The 15,575-nt window shown below is 41.1% G+C and overlaps 1 protein-coding gene across 1 annotated transcript in view; it reads left to right on the top strand.

Annotated features, from left to right (window-relative positions):
• LGR5 (leucine rich repeat containing G protein-coupled receptor 5) overlaps positions 1-15,575 on the top strand; it is a 180,509-nt gene that overhangs the window by 88,166 nt on the left and 76,768 nt on the right. The window contains exon 3 of the mRNA XM_013004085.2: positions 1,371-1,501. Coding sequence (XP_012859539.1) covers positions 1,371-1,501 — 131 coding nt within the window. The remainder of the gene's footprint in view (positions 1-1,370; positions 1,502-15,575) is intronic.

Genomic DNA, 15,575 nt, shown 5'->3' with positions numbered 1-15,575 from the left:
CAAGTACTCCCTCAAAGCAAGAAAACTTTGCTTTAATAACCTGGTATTCCGTGATGCTTAGCTTCCCGACACAATCACTGAAGACAAATGGGTACATAAACAAATATGGTGAAGGAAGCTGATGATGCCCAACTATCAAAATGTATAACATTGGGAGTGTTAAAGGCTTAAAGATAAGCAAGCGGCCATCTAGCTGAGAAGCAACAAAGTACACATGGAAGAAGGACACTGTGAGTCTTTACCAGAGCAGATAACCTCTTCTCTCTCCTGAGGAGGGGCTGGTGGATTTATACCACAGACCGAGTGGTGAGCAGCTCAATGCTTAACCCACAGTGTCACCGGAAAGGATGGTAGTTTGAACCCACGCAGCCACCCCACAGATAAAAGGTCCAACTGTTTTCACAAAGACGCCAGCTGAGAAATTCCTATAGAGCTGTTCTATCCCATGACACATGGGCTCACCATGGGTCAGAATCAAGCGACAGCATGGAGTTTGGTTTGGTTTTCACCCAGGTCTAGAATGACAATGGCCTGAATCCTGAATCTTTGGGTTTCAGCAACCACTCACTCTGTAAGTCAGCCTACAGGTGACCAGGTAGTTGGTCCGAGTTGGTCTCAATTAGAATCTGCCAGTCTTGGGGGGGTGAGATACCATGGCCTGTACTAATGGTGCCGTTGTATTATGTGAACGACAGTAGAGAAACAGAAAAGTAAAAACAGAATAAAAATCTAACGACACAAAGCCTCACTTAAAACAAAAACTGATTGAGTTCTGCCCAAAGTGGCTTGTTGTTTCCTGTGCCAGGAACTAGTGTGCCGGCGCAGCAGGAAGTGTGCTACAGCGCAGGATCGCATTACACCCTTGTTTTATGGTTCATTTCACGTCTTTAACGCAATCCGAGAACCTGCAAAAGGAACATGTTAGAAGGAGGGAGTAGAGGTTTTGTTTTGTTTTTTTAAGTTTTGTTGAATCAAAACATTTGTTTTTACAAGGTGCTTAACGTCACAGGGAAGGGAGACTTCCAGTGCTCGATGGTGAAGACGTTTCTTTTTGTCGCAAAATTTAATGCAAGACACAGAGTTGAGTGATGGCTAGAACTGAGTTATGTCTGTTGCCCTTGCTGTCCTGCTCACATAACTTTGAACATGAAGAATTACAACTGTGTGTATGAATAGTCTAAGTCACTTGGAATTCTATCTAAGCTTCCCGGAGCGTCTCTAATTTGGGAGAAAGCCATGATATTGGGGCAGGGGGCAGGAATGAAGGAGGAGGCACGGAATAGATTTAAGATGCAAACTAGCAATTCATTTGTCAAGCCAAGGAATGAGTCCTTTCAATGATACTGCTTGGAGATGTGTGAACTGAACAGCTGCATTTCCTTGTGGTGGCATATGCCGCTCCTCACACACTCTCTGTTTTCCCCTCCAGAGACCTCAGTATGAACAACATCAGTCAGCTGCCCCCGAGGCCCCTGCACAACCTCCGCTTCCTAGAGGAGCTGTAAGTATCCCTGCAGTCTTGATGAGTCTGGTCAACACTGGACACATGCCTGTGTTTGTCTCATACTTGCTGTGGGAACCAGATAAACCAAGACAGGAGAGCTGTCAGCACCCACAATATTGGCACATGAGGAAACACTTACAGGGGAGTGGGGAGAAAAATTGCTTGTGATTCTGGAAATCAACTTATAAAAGAGTTTACCATGAGCCTACAACTTTCTAAGGTGAGGCTGGGCCAAACAAATTAAAATTTTAAAACAAAGGCTGTTTTAAAAAGCTGGATAGCTCTTTGGAAATAGTTAAAGCAGCAGGATATTAAAAGTTTGAATACTGGTTCATGTTTATTAAAATAGCAAGTAATGCCATAATCAAAACCAAAAAGTACCGCTTGGTACAGTTTGTGACAAGGAAAATTGGGCCCACATTTCCTAGCACCAAAACTTCTTGTCCTAATCACTCTTAATTACTATTTTCCTACTTTTAAATTTAGCCTCCCTTAAGGCTTTAACAACAACAACAACAACCAGCAAAGAAATGAAACCCACAGGGAACTTCCAACTGGACTCTCTCCCAGACTCACTGGGAAAAATTAAAAAATGAAAAAGGAGGAAGCTAAAATTAGTTAATGATAGGAAGGACACTTAATTGGGCCTAGTAATCACTTTCCAGAAGATGACAAGGAACTGCCTAAACCAAAACTCTGCCTTTCAAAAAACGGCATGTGACCCTCTGACCCTCTTGAGTGACGTGCGGAAGGCAGGAAGGACTGCCATGGCCCTTGTGAACGAAGTTTGGCACCCTCAGCTGCATGAGCCCTCTGACTGTTGATTCAAGGAATTGTTCCGGCAATGGCCTCTTTTCAAAAGATTTGCTTCCTAAAGTCAGCGTCCAATTTGGGGAGTCATTTAAATTGTTGATGCACTACATGATCCTCCATGGGAGATGCAAAGAATGTCCCGTCATGACCAAATTGCTTTACACTGTTTTTGTTTTTTTCAAGAAGATAATATTCTCAAATTTCTAGTGAATATTAGTCTTAAACTCATGAATTTTATCTGGATTCCCTCAGTGGTGGCAACAGATAAGTGATCAATTACTATCTGATTGTAGAAAGATTGGCAGTTCAAACCCACCCAGAGACACCTCAAGAGAGGCCTGATGATCGGTTTCAGAAAGCTCGCACAGCCGTGAAAGCCCTGTGTTGTGTGGCAGTTCTTTCTGCCTTATGAACGTGGACTCACCTTGAGTCAGAATCAACTCAATGTCAACTAACAACGAAAACGGTCATTGATATTTATTTGTGGTACTATTGTAAGACATGCTTCTAGTTTCCTACTGGAATAAGTTGAATATGCCCAAATTGTTATCTAAGAGGATGATAGGGCATCTTAAGATACCAAGACGATGAGGTAAGTTTTTATCATTCAATGAGTGTGTTTCCTGTCTGGAGTTTCTAAGTTCCTCTTTTCTCTCCGGCCCTCTCCATTGCTAGAATTTAACCTTTATAAGATGCTGCAACCATCTCTGTCTTAGTCACAACTCACTCACTATCCTAGAGATGATTCTAACTCAGAGGGACTCAGAATTGCCTCTTTGAGTTTCCGGGGGAGAAAGGTGAGGTTGTGAAGATTTACAGTCTCCTAAACTCAAGGGGGCGTTCTGCTCCGTCCACCGTCTTTCTCCCAAGGAACAGCTGTGGACTCAACCACTGACCTTTTGGTTAGAAGCTCAGTTTGTAACCTACTACACCAACTGGTAGATAATAAATAATAATCCGTGAATTGATGAATGAAACAGCAAACCATCAGAGGAGCTTCTTTTACATGCTAATTGCCTTCGGAAAAGAGTAATGGATTTGACATTAGCAAATAATTTTAACGATTTCTTGGGGGGGGGTGATTGTTAAACATCAAGGGGTTCTTGGATTTTTTATTTTTGTTTTTCCTTCTTTACATTCTTCTCATCCTCGTTTCACCACCATAATTAATTACAATAATTAGTCCTGTTTACCACTATATTTCTAAGGTATACATTTCTTACCATTGTCTCTAATTTCTTTATAATATCCTGTGATGAAAACCTTCACCTCGCCTCAACACATACTTCAAGTTTAGACCACAAATGGAATCCGTAAATAATTTACTTCCCCAAAGACTTTGTTTAATAGAGTTCCTCCCTTGGTGACCCAATTTATTCAAAATAGCTCCTCTTTCTTCATGAGGCAGATCCTACTTCTGTCCTCAGGCCAGGTTTGTAAACGATAATTAAGAAAAACCTGGAGGGGGTAGGGTAGGTGGTGCCAAGGAAGAGAGATTGTTGCTTTTTTAAAAGGCTAACTTTCTGAAACCTCTTATTTTTATATCGCTAGGTATCCTATTCATGTATTTTGACGGTGGGATCACAGAGTTTCAGAAATAGAGGGGCCTTTGAAGGCTATTCGTTATGTTTTCTCATCTATTCTGGAACCCCTTTTGCTGGGCTGGCTGACTTGCTGCATTTAAAAGCAAGACCTCTCCCCATATATAATTCTGTATGGCGTTTAACTTGTGTTTTGAACATATCGTTATTCATTTTGTGGCAAAAATGGACAGTATTTAGAGTCTGGAAAAATGATCAACTCTGGTCTGTTCCTTTGTTCCCAAGGTTAGTTAAATTTAGGGTTTTGTTTTGTTTTTCAAATACACTTTACCAGAGCATTGTGATTATATTCTTATTTTCTCACCGATGGCTTTTGATTAACTTAATAGTGCTTGTCTATATTTTCTCTGAAGATCTTCAGGATATTAATATGACTATAATAACAAAACTAGTAATAATTTATTCAGTGTCAGGTACCCTTCAAAGTGCCTTCCATACCTGCGTTCACTGAATTCTCTTCTCAACCCCTTGAAAGTAGGTATTATTATTATAATTATGTCCAGCTCACAGAAAAGAAAACTGAGATGTAAAGAAAATAAAGAACTTAATCAGGATAATAGAATTGGTTAAGTGCCAAAGCTTATTTAAATGCAGGTCAAAACTAAGCGTCGAAGCCATTCTCTAAAAGTAGAGGGAAAGTTAGTAATTGTGTTTGGTTCATCGATGCTTTTTCCCCAGGACAGTACTCCTTCTGGGATTTGCATAGACTGGAAACTTTTAAAACGTGTATGTGTATGTATGTTACTGCATTATTAAGTACCATCATTTTCAACTCACAGTGATCCCTTCAGACAACGTAGAACTTCCTTATAGAGTGTTCAAAGGTGTGATCTTTTGGGAGCAGACACCTTCCTCATTCTCCCTTGGAGCTGCTAGTGGGTTTGGACAGCTGACCTCTAAGCCCAATGCTTGTATTATGAGAATTTTCAGAGGTAGAATATCACCAATCCAGCATTGCTCAATAGGTCAAAAACCCAAATTAACATTTTTATGTAAAAATCCATATATTTAAGCATCATGTTTCATATAGTATTTTACTTGAACTAAAAAAATTACCATCCTCACAATAAAATATAGATGTTGAGATATATGTCATTGTGTGTGTGTGATTTTTGGTACTATTCTGAGAGCTTCAAGTATTTCATTCAGTTTATTCAGCTCTTCTTTATGCTTTATTTCTCTATGCATTAAATAAGAAGATACTCCTAATACTATCATTAATCAATTATATCATAAATCACACTAGTAAAATTCCACAACAAAACTCCAGTTTTAAATATCACTATTCATAAAGCCAAGTAGCCACTCTTCCCCTGAGCATTAATTATCACTTTCCCCCCACTTTAATCCATTGAGGCAGGCTACAAACAGTGGACAGTCATGACACATCCCCCATTTATCCTTGGGGCTCAATAAAGGTCACATAGCCAACTTGATGCAAAAATCAGTCCTAGGGGATGTTCACTGACTTCATGTTTTGTTTTGTTTTTTAATTCATTCCTACCACAGGGAACAGACTTTGGAAGTCAGTCTGTTACGGGGGAAGTCTGTTACGGGGGAAGTCTGTTACGGGGGCAGAAGAGTGGTGGACGGCAAGAAGGGAAGATGAATCAATAGCTGGGGGGGTGGCAGGTGTTAACTGTTAACTTGGGTGAAGGGGAAGATAGTACGGTGATTCAAAAGAGGGAGACGGTAATCCAAAGAGGAGTAGGGTAGGCTATTGGGGATTTGATAAGTGGCTTAAACTATGTAACAAAATCATTATGTGCAATATGAAACCTCTACCTAATTCACAATTTTTAAAAAGTTGTTTAAAACAACAACAAAGCATAACATCATTGTGATAGAGTACCTGGAACAAAGACTAAGAGGAAATGCCATCATAGTTCAGGTCTCTTTTCTCCCTGCTAGCATTTTGAGACACTACCTGGGCCACATTTTTTGGCATATACATGGCTTGTTCTTTAGTCATTGTTTACTATTTCTTTTATGAGCCCCACAAATTCACCTGTCATACGTAGACCAGCCATCCTACTGGTGGCAATGAGCAGAGGGAAGACAGAGAACCCTCCTTTTTTGAAAAGAAAGAACTAGACAAGACATCTGGTTTAAGTGCAGTGGGGCTGTGCTGTATAAAGAGAAGAGCCCAGTACCTAGAACCCAAAGCCCAAGACTCCCCACTTGGCTGTGCCACTTATTAGCTTAAAATTCATTTAACTTCCCTGGGCCTCAGGGGGTAAATGATGCAAAATTCCCTGCCACTCTTTGGAGGTGTGTCTGAGGGTCCAATGAAATTATTATGACCATAATTTTATCATGATAGTTCACATAGGAGTTAGTAAAAATGTATTAAAGATATATTTGTAAAATGAAACACTTTCCAGAAGACACTTCTTTGCTAGTTCATCAACGATTTTGCAGGAACCCTAGAGATACAAGACTTATGAAGGTCAAGCTATTTCCAAATCTCGGCTTCGACGCAGGTAGGCAACCATCACAAATAGTTCTCTACCAAGTGTTAGCACCCTGAGATGTCATCACACCTCTTTCCCAAAGTATCTGCTCTCCTCTGGGTTCTATTTCTCAGTTCTATTGTGCGGACAAATAACAGATCCTACATTTGATCAATGTAGTTCAGATGTTAAGAACTAATGTCAGATGGGGCCTGCTGCTGACATCTACAAGGTATATTAACCCTAGCTGGGTAACTTGATGAAACTAAGGGCAAGGGGGAGAGAGGAATGAATCATTGTTCTGAACCGTCTAAGTTCAAGTCCTTTCCTAGAGTAGCATTCTAAGACCTGCTCAGACTCTAGCACTATTGGAACCAAATACTCCGCGTCGGAAAGAAACATGAGAAACTCTAAGGAGGTCTGGTTTTAAGTTTCTATTGTTCCCTGGAACTGTTTGCTCATGTTAGGGTTGGCCTTGAAGAATGTCTATATAAATAGTAGATGCCTATGATTGCAGATGAAATTTATCATGAGAGCTACCACCAAACTTCCTGAAAGCACAATGGACATTTATTTCTCCTTTCTCTCCCTGTTGCTAAAATTGGTGCGGGCTATTCTGCCTGTCTTTGGAGATTTCTCTGAGGATCAAATGAAATGATGATGAAAGAACCTTGGTAAACTATAACTGAGACACTAGGTTGAGTTAGTAAAATGAGAACACATGTGTGCCCATGCATAATCTTCCTGCCCGCAGGCTTTGCCGACAGTGCTCAGCCTCCTGTCTCTGTCCATCTGGCTCTCGGTTATCAGTGTTGTTCATTAGAACTTTTTTCCCTAGTTGATCCTGACACTTTTTCTATCTCTCGGCCTCATCTTTTCCTTCTTTAGCCTTCCTGTATTCTCCACCTCTAATTCCTATAAAATGCAACCATTTCTCAGCTTTCACTAATTGTGCAAGGGCAGGGAAGAACACTAAGCGGGCTCATTGTTCGGTGCATTGAATCATAGCAACCCCATGTTCAGCAGAATGAAACTGCTCGAACCTGGACCATCCTCACAATTGTTGTTAGTTTTGAACCCATTGCTGCAGCCACTGTGTCAACCAATCTTTTTGAAGGTCTTCCTCTTCTGTGCTGATCCTCGACTACCAGTCTGGACGGATTCCTCCACAGTCTCACTCTCAGCATTTTGACTTTCTTCCCTCCAAGACGGGTTGGTTTGACCTTCTGGCAGTGCCTGGGGCTTTCAAGATTCTTCACCAGTACCACAATTCCAGGGATCACTTAACAACAACTACATCAACATTGCTCTTTATATCATTCAGAAAGGGTTAGCTTGAAGACACACCTTACATCTAACCACATTAACATGACCAAGAGACAGCTTTGCAAACATCACAAGAATAAGGCATAGGCTCCCAACACATATTTTTAAAGGAAACAATTTAATCCATAACAAGGAGGGAAGAGTCTAAGAAGATGGCTTGGAATCTGAGATCAGGAGGATGAAGGGAGCCAGCAGTCCCAAGAACTGCTGTCTGGGTTTTGTTTTCAGGTAGAGAAGAGTATGAGCAAAAGCCGGAGTGTTTGTGAATCTGACAGAAAACCAGCGTGTCGAGAGCAGAGTGGCACAGAGGAAACATGACAGGAGATGACGATAGAAAGGGAGCCAGAGACCAGGTCAGGCAGGGCTAAAAAGCTAAATACGGAATTCAAACAAAAGCAAAAAGAAGTCACTGGAGGACGGTTAGACAGCTAGTGAAGTGGTAGTATTAATTTATTTTTGGAAAGGCTTCTGATTTTTGTGTGTAAAATAGATTTGGAAGGAGCATGGGATGTTAAAGTAGCAGGTAGTCCTCTTAGGAATCCACTGAAGTTGTCAGGCAAGGCACTCAAGATCTGTGGCTATTCATTCCTGTTGAGTCGATCCCACCTCATAGCCATCCAGGAGCATCATGGGGTTCTGTCACCCAGCCCAGTCATTCATGGTGTCCCACCATCGCCACACTGCACCAGAGCATGCAGAATCTGTAGTTGTGTACTACCAATTAGACTCATAAAATAATGAGATAAACATAGTTGAAAATGGCTTACATGTAATATGTCTTAGTTTATATGAACACTAACAATAAAATCATTTTATAGAGTTATATTATTATTTACAATAGGAGTAACCAAGCAGAAAGCTTTACATTTTTTCCCACCTTTTCTTTTAATTACCATTTCATTCTCAAAAAAAAAAGTGATTGATCCAGGTTCATAAATACTAATTACCACAATATCGTAGCTAAAACACCAGAAAATTTGACAATGTCAGCGACTCTACAAACACCGGTAGAAATAAAATATCCCATGCTTGTAGCATGCAGACAAAAGCATATAGTGATGTCATTATGATTGGTCGTTGTGATGTTCCAACCAAAAGGAGTGCCTTAGGAGGTTCGAACGTAAATTAGCATATGGTTTTAGCTTAGTGTGTACATCACTGCATTTAAACTGGGCTTCTGTAAAATAGTAAATTTCTGCTGAGAATGTTTTAATAGACAGTTTTATAGACAGTTATTTTGGTGGAACCCTCTCTGACAGGGTCACTGGTATGGTCCTTACCACCACCACCACCAACACTACCACCACCCCAACACAGCTCCCTGCTCCTATGATGCCATTGGAGTGATCACGTAGTGACAGAATAGAACTGTCCCGTGTTCTTTTCTTGGCGGTCGTCTTGACAGGAGCAGAACACCATGTCTTTCTCATGCAGAGCCACTTTGTACATTGGAGCAGCCAACTTTTGGATTAACACCTGAGCGCTCCACCGTTAGGCTATGCTACCAGGCTTCCTTCTACAGCTCTTTCCACTCACTGTCATTGAGTTGACTCTGACTCATAAAGACCCTACAGGACAGAGGAGAACTGCCTCTGTGGGTTTCTGAGACGGTAACTCTTTACAGAAGTAAAAAGTCTCATGTTTCTCCCAGGACACACCTGGTGGTTTTGAATTTCTGACCTTGACTTTTGTGGCCCAATGTGTAAACCACTGCCACCAGGACTCCTTACTGCTCTTGCGAGGACCCCAAATCTAGATCACTAGTGCAGACTTGGTTTTCACTTGACTGCTAGACCAGTGGATTCTAAAACCACGGTCCCCGGACCAGCAGCAGTGGTAACACTGGTGAGCTTGTCAAAAATGCATCCTACCCCAGCCTATTAAATCAGAAATTGGGATTTGGAGCCAGGAAACTGTCTTCTAACAAGAGTTTCTGGTGATTCTGATGCACACTAAAGTTTTAAAACTACACTCTAGTCCCAGGGTCCCTGGTGATTCTGTGATATAGGCATTGGATTACTAAGCACAAGGTTGGTGATTCGAACCCGCTAGTTGCTCTGTGGGAGAGAGATGGGCTAGCCTGCTCTTATAAAGATTATAGTCTTGGAACTTCCACACCTTGTCCTGCAGGGTCACTATGAATTACAACAGACTCAACAACACTGGGTGGGTTTTCCCCTCAAGGCCAGTGGTTCTCAAACTTTAGGGACATCAGTCTCCGAAAGTGCTTTTTCCACCACACATTGCTGGGCCCATTCCCAGAGTTTCTTCAGCAGGTCTGATTGGAGAAGAAGAGGTAATACCAAGAATTTGCATTTCTGAAAAGTTCCTTGTGAGGTTTCTGCAAGTCTTGGGACTACGCTTTGAGGGTCATCAACTACCTATATGACATCTCTTCATAGTCCCAACCTATCCTTTGCAACTGAGCATGTACAAACTCATCCATGCTTTTTTAACCTGTCTTTCCCCATTATCATCAGCATTCTTGATATCCAAACTTGTGAACTCTGTGTCTGTCACTCCTTCTGTGTCTGTTTTGTTCATTTCCCCCTCACGTCCTGGATCTAGCCAATTTCCAAGTCATAAAGCTCCTAATTCCACATTGTCTTTCCCATGTCTGCTTTATTTCCTCACCACCTGCTTCAGGTTCTTATTGTCTCACATGGATAACTATTAAAATCCATTAGCTAACCACTTCTTTTAATTCTTCTAACAAGTAATAAAGCATTGTCTCTGGGGATGGAAACCATAAAGATCTTTAGGTACATTTCATATGCATGAAACTGAAGAACCATTTCAGAGTTTCCACTCTTGACTGTACTTTGGAATGACCAGGTACACATTTTAAAATGCTGATGATTACCTCCCAAGATTCTTGTTTCATGGTTCTCAATTGGGACCCAGACATCTTAAAGAACTGTGCAGGCAGATAGAGCCCCATGAGACACATGCAGAGTTAATTGAATGGAGGCACTATAAGAGAGGCCTGGAGATGAGAAATGACGGTGAGTAAACGCTGAGGTTAGGAGCCTAAGGAAGTATAGCTAATAGAGATGGAGGGCTTAATGGCAGCAACTAATTCTGGAGGCAAGAAGAGGCTTAGTTCTTAATGTCTTAGGTGGAAGGACACCCAATGGAAGTGCCTATGAAGCCAGCATGTCGGTAGTTTGGAGCATGATTATGTTATAGAAGTCATGAGTGGGAAGTTGTTTACAAAGCCATAATGATGAAAGACGCTAAGGTGGATGAGAGACTTGAGACAGGGTAGAGCCCCTGTATATACCAGTGTGATAATCCACCTACATCAAATTCACCTGAGCTGCTTGTTAAAATGCAGATTCCAAAATTCTACCCCAAGAAATTCTTATTCACTACATGTAGATTAGGACTTGGAAATGTGGATTCTCCCCCTCGCGGTACAGTGGGTTAACAGTTGGCCTGCTACCCACAAAGTCAACAGTTTGAAATCACCAGCCATTCCACAGGACAAAGAGGCTTTCTCTTCCCGTAGAGAGACACAGTTCTCCAAAACCCACAGGGAGTCCTGTCCTAGAGCTGCTATGAGTCCGAAATGACTCGATGGCAGTAGTCCGGTTTCTTTGGTTGTTGTTTGTTTGAAACTTTGCAGTCTCAGAAACTCACAGGAACGATTCTATCCTGACTCCTCACGACACTCACAGAACCCTGTCGTGTTGCTAAGAGTCAGAGTCAACTCAACCTGAAAATGACGGTAACACACGGAAGTTGGAGCACGGCTAGATGGAGAGACAAGAAAGTGTTAAACACCAAAACTGGAAGAATGAGTAATTTGGAGAAGATAATTTTTTTAAAAGAAGCTAGCAAGAAAGGAAAGGACCCTTCTGAGAAGTAATAAATGAAAGCATGAAAATGGTACTGCATCTGCAATGGGCGGAGCTTGAATAAGAAGCAACAGTTTTCTTATGGCCAGTCCTTCCAGGGATACAACGCCTTTATGTCGTTTTTTCAGTTGCTCATATGTTTCCTTAGCTTGATCCCAACCAAATTTCAAAATGGTATGCTGGCATCCAAATTCTTTCTTGTAAGCATTTCCATATAAACATAAGCAAATAATGTACTCCCTCACAGGCCTATTTCCTCATAGGCAAAAGGAGAATAATAATGAATTTCTTAATATAAAAGGTATTTAACATTGTGGCTAGCATTTATGATTTTTTTAAGGTAGCTACTATTTGTATGCCCAAAAGTACTGCGCATAGCATATTGAAAGTGCTGGAGGAAAAAAAAAAAAGAAATGTTGTTGCATTTAGATTTGATGTGTAATGCAGAAGGAATATTCTACAGCTGTTTCTGATCTGGTTGTGCAAGGACTAGCCAGCCATCCTGAACTAGTTATGCCACATCTGAAATAACTATAGCACCATGGCCAGTAGTTTGGGGAAACAAGATCAAATGATCAATCAATAACTATTGATTGAGCTTCCTGCTCTGTGTAGGCAATAGGATTCCTGGCCTTAGAGTGGCAATCAGCTAGACTATGTATAAAAGGGAAGAAAGTAACTTATATAGATAGTTTGGTATAGAACATGTTTTACAGGAAAACTGACAATGGCTTAGATAATTAAGAAAGATTTAGCAAAAGGGTTAAAGATTGCAACTAGTCTTTAGTTAAAGAAATCATGGGCCCTTAGCCAATAAAGGATTGCTCTGTGGACCTGAATAATTCACTTGTTAAGTCCAGTGATTTTTAGCCTTTCTCAAAATCTGAATCTTTTTAAAAAAAAATCATATTCAATGATAGAAATAAAATGCCCAGCTCAAGAATACAATTTAAGAAAAGAAGGTTTAAAACTGGCTTCGACCAACTGTAGGATCTTAACTTCTTGGGAAGTGGATGGTTTTTTGCAAATAGAAATTTCTTGAAGACTATTATGAAACACATTTTATTTTTTCTTACACGGGCAAACAAACAAACAAAAAACAGTTGTTAGAATATCATGATCTAAAGTTGCTTTGGCAAACATTACCAAAGATGAAGGTCAGAATGGTTACTGAGAGATAGATTAGTAGCTTCTACTAATAGACTGATATAATTAATGAAGCAACATTAAGGCAACCAACTAGCCATTCAAGTGCGTCCAGAGGCACCTTGACTGGTGATAGTCATCGGGTAGATCAGCCGTGGAAAACCCTGTGGTTCCAGAGCCTCTTCAGATGCATATGGGTCACGGTGAGTCAGAACCATCTCAAAAGCAACTGGTTGTGTCCATCTTTTATTGGGGCAACTGAGCACGTTTCAAACTCTCTTGAATCTCAAGATTCAAAGAGGAGTGTGTAACAGGACTAGGTATGCACTGAACACTAGGTGAACGATAAAATTCATGAGAGCACTGACACATGCTATCAAATGGGTCTTAGGTAGAAGAGAGCGAGTTCCCGGGCTTAAAAATGTAATCACTTTGAAGGACAGGAAAGGAGAGACAAAGCGAGAGAACATGGTTAGATGCGGAGAATGATGGAAGAAGAGACTAGGACTTGATTTCATTCGTCCTGGCATGAGAACCGATGGAAGGTGAAGACAAGAAAGTGATATATTCAGAGGTTGCTTTACCAAGACTAGCAGTGAGTGAATGAGAGCAGGGAGACCAGCGGAAAGACCAATGTAACAATCTAAAATGGGTTCTCTGGGAAGAGAACTTTGCAGGAGATAACATTTTGCAGGAATAAAGCATCTCTGAAATCACCCTGGTCAAATATTAAGCTGCCATACATGTTATTCCTCTTTATTTATTAAATACCCACTCTGCTTTAGAAGCCCTGGTGATGGAGTGGGTTATGCATTGAATTGGCTGCTCACTGCAAGGTCAGCAGTTCAAACCCACCAGTTGCTCCATCGGAGAAAAACAGGACTTTCTACTCCTATAAAGAGTTACAGCCTTGGTAACTCAAAGGGGCCGTTCTGCTTTGTTGGAATCAACTTGATGGCAATGAATTTGGTGTGGAGTGAGTGGCTATGCTTCAGGTTGGTAGTTGCCAAACTTTCCTTACCATGTGCAAGAAAAAATCCATGGGTTGTTGTTTTTTTCCTATTAAAAAAAAATATATATATATATATGTATGTATGTATGTATATTGGAAACAAAGGTTTCTTAAAAGCAATTGTGTAGCTAATGCATTCTGTTAGTTTTTTGTTCTCTCTTTTTCTGTCTGTAATTTTATTCCCGGCCACTAAATATATTTATAATTGGAAAAACATTGCTTTAGGCACCTGACGAAGGCATGAATACAGTATAAGAGATTATTCCCGTCTTTAAAAAGATCATATCTCTTAAGGGAAGGAAAACAGGGACAAATATGGATAACCACAAGACAAGGAAGGGAAGCAGGAAACTAGAAGGTATCTGAAAAGACATCTCATCTTAACCATTTCATGTACTAAGTGAGAACAAGAAGCTCAGAAACGTCAAGGGACTTACGTAATGGTCCGCAGCAAAGTAGTATCAGAGCAAAACAAGCATAGCCTCTTGGGTGGCTCAAGTCTCTTAAGATCAAAAATTTTTAAAAAACAGAATAATAAATTTTATGCTATATTTTAATTTTGTTTAAATTTATACTTTTTCTATACACACACACTCATGGGTGCAAAGGCAGGGCAGTGGGAGAATGCTTCCCTGTAGAAGTCTCCGATTTGGTCCCCTGCACTATGCAGAGCCACCAGCTCTGTCCGTGGTGGCTGCAAATGGACATCATGTGCTCAACACGTTGCAGCAAAGCTTTCCGACTAAAAGGGACTCAGAAGGTCTAGTTGTCTACCTCCAAAGACCAGTGTTTTGTTCCATTGTGCATGGCATCGCCACAAGTCAGAGCCAACTCCTCCGTAGGTGACACAGCAACAGTAACACACATGCACACATATTCCAATAACAATTGCAGTATGAGCATTTACTGCTTGTGTTTGGTATATCATTGATGCTATGGACTAGCAATGATACACTGATTTAACGTTCTATCGTGTGCACCTTCTTGCAGGCCTGTCAGGGTATTTGGGTGAGGAAACTGTATCTCATTTGACGATAATATTGTTGTACAAACTGAAAGACATTAGGCTTCCGAGGAACAAACAGTAGCCAAATGGATAAACTGCACCCTTATCACCAGCACCCACCTTCATCAAGATAATATTGCCATATTTTGTCCTCCAATCCTACTCGTGATGTTAAGATAGCTCCTAATAAGGTTCAGTGCTCTCTCCATTTCCAACCGGTTTCCTGCTTCTGCTCGCCTGGGTTACCAGCTCTGTCTTCTCATCTTTGCTTTGGGGCAAAAGTGACCCTTTGGTCTCCTATGGTTTCTAGTTCTAAAGAACATATTCCAAACAGGTGCTATTGTTTTTTATAAAGACCAATCCATTATTTGGCTGAAAGGTGACCTTGGTGAGTAGATTCAGTTTCAAAATTACAAAGGTGTTGAGAGCAGTCATCTTGGGCTGCTCTAGTCTCTATCAGAGCAGTAAGTCTGGTTTTTGTTTGTTTATTTTGATTGATTTGATTTTTGTTCACCATTTCACTCCCATTCTAACTTGGCCCTTCTGTCATGACGCTGGCCAGAACACTTAGTAGTAGTGTTGGTCTCAGGCTGCCGTCATGTGGGCCATTAGTCCTTCCGGCTCTTTGCTTCCTAGAGACTTTGCTTTGCTTCACTCTCCTGTGCTCCGCATGTTGTTAGGTGCCCATGTGTTGGTTCTGACTAACGGTGACCCTGTGTGAACCAGAGCGACACACTGCTGGGTCCTGCACTATCCTCAAAACTGTTCTGATGTCTGAGCCCAGTGTCGCAGCCCTGTGTCAATCCACCTTGTTGAAGGCCTTCCTCTTTCTCACTGCCCTCTGCTTCGCCGAG

This window comes from Echinops telfairi, unplaced genomic scaffold (assembly GCF_000313985.2).
Source record: "Echinops telfairi isolate 266 unplaced genomic scaffold, ASM31398v2 ScPeMD7_2;HRSCAF=8, whole genome shotgun sequence".
NCBI classification, from domain to species: Eukaryota; Metazoa; Chordata; class Mammalia; order Afrosoricida; family Tenrecidae; genus Echinops; species Echinops telfairi.
The sequence above is the reverse complement of the archived record's forward strand: the minus strand, read 5'-3'. Positions and strand labels throughout refer to the sequence as shown.